General features: G+C 42.8%; 1 protein-coding gene across 1 annotated transcript; it reads right to left on the reverse strand.

Annotated features, from left to right (window-relative positions):
* Nucleotides 1–209: 209 nt before the first annotated feature.
* LOC146587207 (keratin, type II cytoskeletal 71-like) lies at nt 210–5,857 on the reverse strand (the record flags this gene model as incomplete). Its single annotated transcript, XM_085319977.1, is given in 10 exon segments — nt 210–290; nt 920–948; nt 1,115–1,332; nt 1,647–1,772; nt 1,871–2,035; nt 2,181–2,276; nt 2,619–2,679; nt 3,551–3,768; nt 5,130–5,726; nt 5,729–5,857. Coding segments are annotated over 10 exon segments (1,720 nt in total), but the record flags the coding sequence as incomplete, so codon positions are not given.
* Nucleotides 5,858–11,046: the final 5,189 nt, after the last annotated feature.

Below are 11,046 nucleotides of genomic sequence, written 5' to 3' on the forward strand. Positions count from 1 at the left end.
TTCCCCTCCAAAGCTGGACACACCACCGCCGGAGGTCGATCCTCCACTGCCCGAGCTTCCTCCGCCTCCAGACCCATAACCACCACTTCCTGGCCTTCTCCCTCCGTAAATGGATCTGCCACTGCCAGAAGTCCATGTCACGCAGTAACCTGTAGTAYGAGTATTTCCCGGGCTGTTTATCTCTCCAGATCCATATTCTCCTGAAGTACCTCCAGTATTTTCAGACTGGCTTCCTCCTCTAGATCTTCCTCTTAGGCCACCAGTGGCATTCACAGTGTAGTCAATGACACCTGCAAGGAAAAAGTCATGTCTACCTTACTGCTGTAATAGAAATAATTATAAGTACACCTGATATATGTCCTTATTTATGGGCATCGTTGTACCTACTCTAGGGACTGTCCTGCAGTCACTGTAAAGGGTGAGGAAGGAGTTTCATAAGCAGACACACTTGCGAGGTGTGGCCTCCTATGGGTCTATGTCTTGTGGTTTAATTAATTTATGTTTAGCATGACTTATGTGTTACACTCTACATAAGCACACAGTGCCTCCTTTCCTTTAAGGRAGTCATGAGTACTGGCCTCTGTCTCCTTTAGCTGGCTTTCTGCTTCCATGAGTTTCAGGATAAGAGTATTTTTTGCTTCAGCTGAGACATGCGCAATGTATTCATACAGAATAAGAGACATGTCTCCCACTCCTTACATATTTAGTTGAAATTTGCCAGTAAGTTCAAAATTAGTAGATCAGGACAAATATATAAATGCATATACACATGAATTCTCACACACACACCCTCACAAGACAACTACATATGGCTCATTTCCCTAGAAAACTAAGTTCAAAATGCACATAGTATTAAGCATCACAGACAATAAAATGGTAACAGCCCTCTTAAAGCAAACCATAACCTTGATATACTTACAGATTCTTGCTGGTGAACCTTCCTGTGTCCTGTGAAGAAAAGGTGAAAATGAGATAGCATACCCAATATATCTAAAAGTCAGTTTAGGCTCTACCAATAGCTCATCCCTTCCAGACAGCAGTTCATTTTAGTGATCTAAGTGATAGATTGTAGGACAGATTGCACTGAGCAGGTGTTTCTACGCAGAATGAATACCTTGTCTCCTCCTCAAGAAGTGACCTGTACATGGCAATTTCAACATCCAGGGCCAGTTTCACATTCAGAAGCTCCTGGTAGTCATGAAGAAGGCGAGCTAGCTCATCTTTGGCCTGCTGCAAGGCATGCTCCAACTCCTGAAGCTTTTCCTGGCCATCTCTGATAGAAGAGTTCTCACACTGGTCAGCATCCTTAATTGCTTCTTGGAGGCYGGCATTCTGCAGAGGGCACAAATAGAATGTGTCCATTTCCCTTCAACAGGGCTGGAATTTTCAAAACTTCCTCTGAGTCCTTGGAAACCAAAAGACTTGCCTCAGTGATAGTGCTCAATTAGACTGACTAAATGAACCCAAATTAAATCCCAGCATAAATATCCAAAAATCAAAACCTGTTTCACTTCAGAGTGAATACATCATCTCCAAATTTGGCTCCAAAGGGCAGGTTACATTATTCTGCATTGACTCCCCAAGGAGACATCCTTAGGATGCAAGACATGAACAATTTAGTCCTCTTAGGAAAGCCTCAGCTTTACCTTTTTCCTTACAATTTCAATTTCTGGCTGTAGTCCTTGGATCTGTCTGATCAGTTCCTGGATTTCCTGATAACTGTTTCTCAGCTGCTCACGGTAATTTACCCACACATCCTGGAGGTCCTGGTACTGGTGTACAGAGAGAAGAGAACAGGCACCTCAGTTTCTTGTCCACTGATCCCCAAGCCAGATAGACTTTCTTCTCTATCTTGTTGTTGTCTACTCACCCTGCCCTGATACATGGCGTCCACTTCAGCTTTGCTCCTCTGAGCAATTCCCTCATACTCCCGTACAACTTCTTCAATGATGCCATCCATGTTCAGTTCTCTGTGGTTGTCCAAGGACAGAATGACRTCAGTGTTGCCAACTATTGTTTGCAGCTGAGACAGTTCCTGCAAGGAAAACAAGGTTTTGGATATTAACACTCCAGGTGAATGGTTCAAATCTGGTTATGAAGAACGAAATGGGATCCTCTGTCCAGCCAACCACTGCAGCTTTTTAGTCACTGGAATTTTTTAGTCTGAGAAGCATACTCACTGCCTCATATAAGCATCTGAGGAACTCAAGCTCCTGCTTCAGTATTTCCACTCTCACATCAAACTCCATTTTTCCCATGTAGGCACTGTCCAATTCCTGTGAAGAGAACCATATGTGTTTTTATATTTTTTGATGGCAAGCTCTCCACTGAAGTGCAATTCTTGCTAAACTTGGTATATTTCTTTAAGCCTTTCATTCCTCGAGTCAAATAATGGCTGAATCTGTTTTAATTTTAAAAGCAGCAGAAATAGAAGGGCAGTTTTTAACTCTTAGAAGAAGAGAAGAACTCTTTTCTTGCAGTAAAAAACTTAGGGTTTAGATGACTTCAGTTTAGGAAATAAAGTTAAGCAAAGACACCATTTTTGAAAACCTTAGCCACAATCCAGTTATTGTTTTCTCTGAGGCTTTGATTTAGCTCAGTGTCTTGGATTACTTCACCTTTTTGAGCTCCACAAACTCCTCCTCTTTACACATGTGCTTGTTGATCTCATCCTCGAATCTGTTGCAACAGAGAAAAGAAATAGGTAGCTCATTACCTATCATAATTTTTCAATCAAGTGGACTGGAAACCAAAAGGAATGAACCAAACACTGACTGTGCCAAATTTTCATTTAAATGCAATTTCTGCCAGCTGCAAAAGCAGTTGCAAAACCTCTGGAAAAGCAGATGTCAAACTAGCAAAATCGTGGTAGATCTAGACACGGTCTAAGTCCCCGTAATCTGAGTTAAACTTCTCACATTACAGCGCTGTGGACATATAGCATCATTTAGGGGCAGCTAAGCTAGAACAAGAAGTGACTCTTCTCATCTTAACCTCGCTGCACAGAGTTACCACAATTCCTACCTGCCAGTGAAGCAGGAGTAAGAAATTCTAGGTCACTCACTGGTACGGGGAAGGGCATGAAGAAGGACAGGAGGTGGAGGGAAAAAGAGAAAAGAGCAGCCAAATGTATCTACAAGGTCTCTCATTTTTCTATCACTGAGTAGGATTTTATCCTCCTCAAAACTCCCGCTTTAGTCTTCCAGATTCAAAGTCAAGTCCCTTAATGAACCTACAAGATTACACTATAACAGCTATAAAGCCCTTGAAGGTGAGAAAATAATCATGTTCTGGGATGCCGTAGTTTAAGACAAGACTTCCAGGTTTAATAATAATAATAACAAAAAGATTAATAATCATAAGGCTCATGAAGGCGCTCTGATGGTGGAGACTCCCCATCCTGCCCTTTCACCACATGACTGTCACCAGTTACTTCTACTACTATGGCTGAGTTGTTCAAAGGAACATGAAGGAATCAGATATCTAGCTCCATTGCACTGAAAAAATCCAGCTCTACAATTTGCCTTTTCCCAGGCTTGGGATTATTCACCTGTTTTTATAATCTTCAAGAACCTGAAGCCTGTTGTATGCTTCTGGATCCAGCTGTTCCTTTTGGTTCTGGAGAGTTTCTAATTGCCTCTGCAGGTTGCGGATGTAAGACTGGAAGAAAGMGGCGATACTTCTGCTTTCCTCCGGGTGGGCACTTTGCTGCTGCAGAAGTTCCCATTTGGTCATTAGAGCCTGGTTCTGCTGCTCAAGGCATTGAACCTGAAAGCCAAAACAGAAGAGCATCTCTGCCACTGGAAAAACACCAGGAGAAGCACTGACAGCAGCATCAATCTCTTAACAGTAGAGATTATTAATATTAATATTTTAATTAATACTAAATAATTAATGATAATAATCTCTAATATCAAGCAAAACCAACACTAATAATTAATATTTCCACCACAGTAACATCTAGAGGTTTAGTAAGCTGGGACTGACTGCAAGAACGGTGATACCAACATATGACACAGTTTAGGTAAATATGGGGAATGTCCGATCTGCTGCCTAAGAAGGGTTTGATTTTACTGCTGCTTGTCAAAGCTGATCTCACTCAAATCTTTGCTTATGCGTCCAAATACACGAGAAGAGCTGGTTCTTAGGAAAACACRCAGGACGACCCTTCTAGAAATATCTTGTCTTAGAGAAGGAGGTTAGGAATACCTATAACTCTCAGAGTTGGCATTTTCAGAAAACCAGAAGGAAAAGCATCTCTTCAGAGGGAATGCTGAACAGGCTGTTAACCTGGCAGCTGATATCCAGTATGTTTTTWAAAAAAGAGCCAAAACCCCTCATATTTCAGGATTAAGTATGCTTAAAACTTCAGGGTGTAACCAACATCTTTCCTATAAGGTAATACAAGCAGCCCTTAAGTCCTCACATGTAACAGATAATACCAGCTTCCACCCTGTGCAGAGACACGTGTCACCACCCAAAGGCACATGCAAAGTCTGTGTGGGTGGAAGTGTTTTAGTGGATGTTTTGCTCTTGTGTCTGTGAGTAGAAAGGACTGAGACGATAACACCAGGCACAGAGACGGAAGAGTTGTAATTAAAACCAAGGAAAGAGGTAAAGAAGGGGGATTTGGGGACCATTGGCTAGCAGAAAGAGGCTAGGAACTCCAAATAAAGAAATCACTTGTCATTTTGTAGTTTGAAGAAATGCAACCTTTGTTTTGCTTGAGAAAAAGAAACAGGAATGTATCAGTGATGTCCATTACCCATTTCTCCTCCTAGCACAAACCGTTCTCAGGCCCCGGAATATTGCTAGGATTTCCTTTTCCTCAAAAGGGAAATAAATTAATGTGTCAGTGACATCCCCGTAGTTCATTATCATCCTGCCACAAAAGGAGACTGGAAGATACTTATCCCAGGGCTAAATATAAGCAACTCATGCAGTGGAGCTATTAAGAACTTTGTGTTGGCCCAACGGACTCCAGCCATTGCTGTAATTTTGGAGGAGAGGATACAAAAGGATCAGATGAGTTAATGTTGCACTTGCCCCCACACCTTTCTCAAGCAGAGCAGTACCCCTGCTATTCCCCTCTCCTGGATAAGTAGTGAAAAAAGACAACAAGGACTTACCTTATCGATGAATGATGCAAATTTGTTGTCGAGAGTCTTCATCCGCTCTTTCTCATCTGACTGCATCCTGTGGAACTCAGGGTCAGCTTGTACATGAACTGGCCTCAGCAGGCTGGTATTGACACAGACCTTGATGCCTCGACTAACACCAGCCTGCCCAAAACTCCGTCCAGCCCCTTGCTCACTAAAGGAACTTCTACGAAGGCCACCAAGTGCCTCCCTGCCTAAACCTTCTCCATACATGCTACCATGCCCTGTTTCACCTCCTTGAAAAGCTGCTATAGGCCATCCTCTTCTGTCAAAGCCTGTATCAAGATGTCTCCTGCCACCAAATCCCTGACATCTTCCATATCCTCTTCCTTCTCTTCCATAGCCTCCACAGTTAAAAACATTCCTAAACCCACCAAGGTTATGTAGACTCCTGCTGCCATAACCATATCCATAACCACCATATCTTTCTTCTCCCCTATTACCGCAATAGCTTATGATAGCTGAGCTTCGCCCACTACCCAGTATGCCATAGGGAGCAGAAGAACAACTGAAATACCCATCCCCAAATCTGGAGAATTGTTGGCTCATAGCGTCGCTTTCAGAATGTTAAGAGAAGACAAGGCAGCAGGTGGTGGAGGTTGTAAAACAGAGAAGAAGTGAGAGCGAAGGAGCCTCAACTCCTCTGCCAGGGGAAAAAGTAGTTCTCCTTTATACCTTATGGAGGAGTTGATCTCCATTCCATGGTAATCAGCAGGTTTGTTAATTTTATTGATGGGTTTGGCTCATCAGGCAGCAATTAATGGCTGCTTGAACAGGCGACAGAGTAAACACCACACACCAATGGAGGAATTGCAAAATTCTCCAAATCCTACTTGACTCACAAGCTTTGCTCAGATGAGATTTCCTTATCTAGTTAGCCTGCCCTCCATCATTAATTACAGTTTTCAGAGTTATCAATGAACATTACCACGGTTTGTTCTTTCTTTCCTTTTTCCTCACCTCTTTTGGCATTTCATTTTGAGATGCAAGGCCTTGGYATAGCCCTCACTGACCGTGGGGAGAGGGAATGGGGCTCAGCTTCCTTCACCGTGTCACCTGAAGTGCATGCCACACATTGAGTAAATGATACTATATACCAAGTAGAGAGCTGGTCTCCAAACTTTTCTACTCAGACTCTCCCACTGCGCATCTGTCTGACCCATCCTTCCATCCCCTCTCTGTCTCTGTGCAGGACTTCGCCTTTCCACTCTGAGTGCACTTTGGTGTGGCAAATGGACATGGACGTGCTAAAGAGCATTCGGGAGACAAGTCGTGCTGCAGGCAACACCACTGGGCATTGCCATGGCTTTGACCAATACCTCAAGAAGGCAATGGAGATAGGATACACTGTCAGCAAAAGCACCACTGGGAACAGTTTCCAAATGGCAAACACCTCCACTTTGCCCCTTACAGAACATGAGGATGAGCTGGGCTTCCCGTGAAGGGGATGCACTTCCTTCCAAAAATACTAGATAAAGCCACATTGCAAACAGTTCAGCTACACAGTGCTTATGTGGTCAGGGCCCTGTAATCCTTGCTCTGGCTCCATTTGGAAAGTGCTTGGTAAATCCCTGAAACAAAAGTTTTGTAGGGAGAGGTAACAGCTGTTGTTAGACTAGCTGATTTACCTAAGAGAGGACAAGCTTTKGGACACTCAGTGACCAGAWGAAGGGCACARGATTAGACAAAATTTTTCCTACACRGRCAAATGAAAAATGTTATTTCTCCCTACAAAACTTGATCTCTTAAAGCCTTAGACCAGGAGTGGCCTACAGGTAGCCCAGACTTCCCATTTATGCTACCTTTTTGTAACTAAACTTTGTTATTTATATTTTACTGAAAATTTTGATCAAGTTTCCTACTCATTTGCTTTGGACTGAGAATCATGTGTCCTGCTGGAAAGAAGGCTTGTGGTAAACAAAAGCTTGTGTAATGATAATAATTTTAAAAGTGAATGGGGGGGGAATCTGGAAATATGTTTATTTCAACCCATCTGGAGTAAGGTTTGTCAAAATATTGGGACTKTATAAAAGAATCTTTCCTCTTCTGTTTCAGTTTGGTTCAATAGTTTCTAGAGGGTGATCCATCCCGAAATAATGTAAGTTGCTCTCCTTCAGTCCCGTATTTCTTAAGTATTCGAGATGCTCTTGTGATAACATTGTTGGTGAGATTCAAGTAACCATCAAGAAAGGATCYGCAAAATATCCATCATGCAGAATTCCACTGAAAATGTCATCACAAGGATGAAATATTCCATCAGTCCTGTGTTTTTACTTTTATTTAAATAAGTAAGTTCCTGTCCAGCTGAAAGATACTCTCAGAACTGTATCTGCTCCATGTGAAATTTTAAATGGGACTAACTGGCTGAAAACTGCAGAGACTAAAACTTCTATGTGATCTAGGAGCAATTGGAAAGATCAGGAGGACAATATATGATTTCCTGTCAGGAGGAGCAGAAATCCAGTGGACRTGATCCGTGATTTTCCTTGTGAGATCTGAGCCACAATGTCCCCTTTAGCTTGAATAATGGTAAAAGTACCAGCTTCTTTGGTAAAAGTACAGCATTTTCTAAAGGCTCAGTGCTTTTCATCTGTTAATTGAGTTTGTGCCCGACTGCTCTGGATGCAACTCACCTTCATCCCTGCTCCTTTCACTCTGAGAGTGGCTTGTTCCAATGTACTCTGCGTCAGGCAGTAGTTTAAATCATGGGTCTTGTAAAAAAGKGTTATGACCTAGGGGAAGGAACATCCACAGACCAAACAAGCCAGCTCAATTTGGAACGATGGTTAGACAGATGTCTGTACAAAACCACTGCCCGCAAAACATCCATAAACTGACTGCATGAAGCRAACCAGGCAATACTCAGACATCTAGAACCACCGCATTGACCTCTGAGGCAGCAGAGAAAGCCCATTGAGAAGGCCTCCTGCAAACCCTGCACAAAGAGCAGCCATCCTAGCCACGTGCCACGTAGCCCAAGAGCATGGCATGTAGATTGCTGTTATTGTGCTTGTCACTGGCACAGTTCAGCCTTGGCACAACRGGCCACACCTGAACCTGTTGAGCTGGCTCCAGAGGCAGTAACATATCCAGGTTCAGAAAGATGTTCATGCATCCCGCGGATGAAGGGGAACATCCGGCAATACCTTCCTCTTCCCTTCAACGAGTTGATACTGTTCTCAGATGTGTCCTGATAGCTTCTGCTCTGATCTCTTCAAACAACTAGCACAACTGTTCAACACACCTGGATCAAAGGGACCACAGGTTCAACACACATCCTTACCACAGAGACAGGTAATCTCAGAGTCTACCCAGAAGTGGAATTCTTTAGGGGCTATTCAAATAACCATGTGAGTTGGTCTGGCTTTTTGTGATTTTTTTTAGGACAACTTTAAATTGGATTCCAGGAGTTATTCATTTACAATGTATTGTCTGGGCTTCTATAACTGGGAGCCCAGAACCTCTATGGGTTATTCCTCCTACACAGGGAGGTGACATGAGTATTACTTTCTGAACTTTCTTATTTCCCTCCATGAGCCAGAGGAACCAGGAAAAATCCTAGTTTTTGTACAGCAAGAGTGATGCGACTTGAGCATGGGGCTGCTGGAGAAGGGCTATTGAGAAAGGTTCCTCCGACAAGAAAGAAGGAGAGCTGTCCCTGGAGCAGCATCTTTCTCCTCGACTGTGCAGGGACCTACACAATGTCTTCAGGTTAGACTCTGACTTTCAGAAAGCCAAGTTAGGTAGGATGAACTTCATCYGGTGAGGCTACACGTGAGCCACTTTCTGCCTTTGTCACACCTTTGAGACACTTGTCTTTGAATGGAGGGGGGGGCTGTATTAAAGCTGGATTTTAATCTCAGGTCTTGACCAGCACAAGACACAAAACAAAGTATTATTTTACCTTGCAGTCCCGTTAACAAATGATTAATGACTATTTTAACAAATGCCTAATTATTTTAGGTTAACAGGAAGGTAAACAAGTCAACAGCTTACTTGTAACCGCCTGTCATATTAAATGATCTGTTCAGAAAATTCTCATCATACTTACAGTATCTCTTAATCTCTTACTTCCCCTACGAGAATGTGAAAGTATCAATTAATATAATGTGTGAGAATAATGAAGTAATTTTCCTGTTGCTGTTATTAACAACAACTACAGTGAGAAGAAGCAGTAGAAGCTTGTTACTTTTTTATTTTATTGCCTAACCTAATGCAAAATACTGTTTTCTTATCCCCTGAGATCTCTTGAAGACTGAGCAAGTCTTGATTCCTCCCCACATCACAAAAAACCTCAGTCAAAATAAAGATTTTTACTATATTGAGTAATGGAAGGAGGTATGAAAGCTGCAACYCAGTTGTAGGACCATGGATTGGAAAAGCAGAGTTAGGTTGCAGCAGAATGTGAGTGTCAACATGGCACACAGTAGTTTGGCTTTTTGCCACAGGAGAACTCTGGCACCTTCCCAGGCTGCCTTCACGAGGAGGTACTGCAGAGCTGTTCTGCAGCTGATGCCCTCCAGCTGAGGCGTGCGGCGTTGGAGCAAAGCAGAGGTGAAATCTCCAAAGGGTTTCGGGAGAAGCAGTGATACGGGCAGGAGGAAAAAGAAAAATGAGGTTGAAGAGGAAACTGGGTTGAACTGTAGGTTAAAGGCAGCAGGTGTCATGAGAAAACACTGCTGTTTTCCACATGCAGCTGCTGCCCAGCAGAAAAAYAGGCAATATACACGGTATCTGTGTTATAAGTAGGGAAAAGATTAGGAGCGCTTCACAGTCAAGATCTTCAGTGGGATTAAGTTAGGGAAGTCACTGAAACTTCAGCAGTTAACACTAGCAAACTGTGCTCACAGAGAAGTGCCTCTCCGGAGCTTGAGCCTCGGGCACTACTTCTAGTGGGACCTCAGATCAAAGAACTTAATCAAATCCAGTCCAAACCAGAATCCAAAAGGAACTAGCCACTCATGGTAGGATTTGTTTCGTGCTAMCTGAGCCCCTGAAGCCTATCATCAAGCCATGAGAGCGCAACTGGCCTCTCTTGAGGGAAACTTCTCGTTCATCCMAGCCACAGTCCCCTGTCTGCAAGGATCCTTTTAGCAACCAAAGGCATTAAACACCCAAGTAATCTTTTCTACTTTTACAAAATTTAGGCAAATCCAAGCAATGCCTTTCACAGGAAAGTTTACTCAATGCACCTGTCCTTCCTAGCTAGACAGGGAGTCAGCAACACACTTGGTCAGAGCTGTACTTCTTTTTCATCTTTTTTCCAGCTAGAAAACATGCTAAGAGGGCTACRGTGAGCATCAAAAGATGCTGTTTATGATTCAGAACACTTTTAATAGCATCTCTCCCACCCCAATAGGAAGTTCAAATAACAGCTGTGAATAATTCTGGCAGATGTTCAGAATCCAGTAAACAACATGATTACCAGGCTACAAAAGAAGTGGGTCTCAGTGCTGCCTTCTCTGAGCAGAGTGTCATTAGTTCTGGGATGTTCACCACACCCACAAAATCATATCTACGTATCACCTGTGCTGACCTCCCAAGTTGGAATAGAGCTTATAATTAATCCAATCAAGATCAGACTGATCAATTGATYAAATTACTCTTTGGAGTTATTGGTGCCTCAATTGCTATAATTATCTCTGCATCTGCAATAATTTTATTAGCAGGACAACAAAACAGAAGGAGAACTTTTAAAGCAACACAAAAAGAACAAGAGCATGGTTAGTCCCAGACTAGACCTCCTGTCCAGCAAGGGAAGGCCCATAGAAATCTCCCCTACTGTAGGCTTCATCTCATGTAACCTTCACCTTTAAATGTAAGGATTTTGGCTAAACTGAAGCATTTTTGGCATTTAGGTGTTCTGCAAAACTGGAGAAAAGAGACC

Source organism: Rhea americana, unplaced genomic scaffold (assembly GCF_003343005.1).
Source record: "Rhea americana isolate MKP2758 unplaced genomic scaffold, rheAme1 scaffold_606, whole genome shotgun sequence".
Lineage (NCBI taxonomy): Eukaryota > Metazoa > Chordata > Aves > Rheiformes > Rheidae > Rhea > Rhea americana.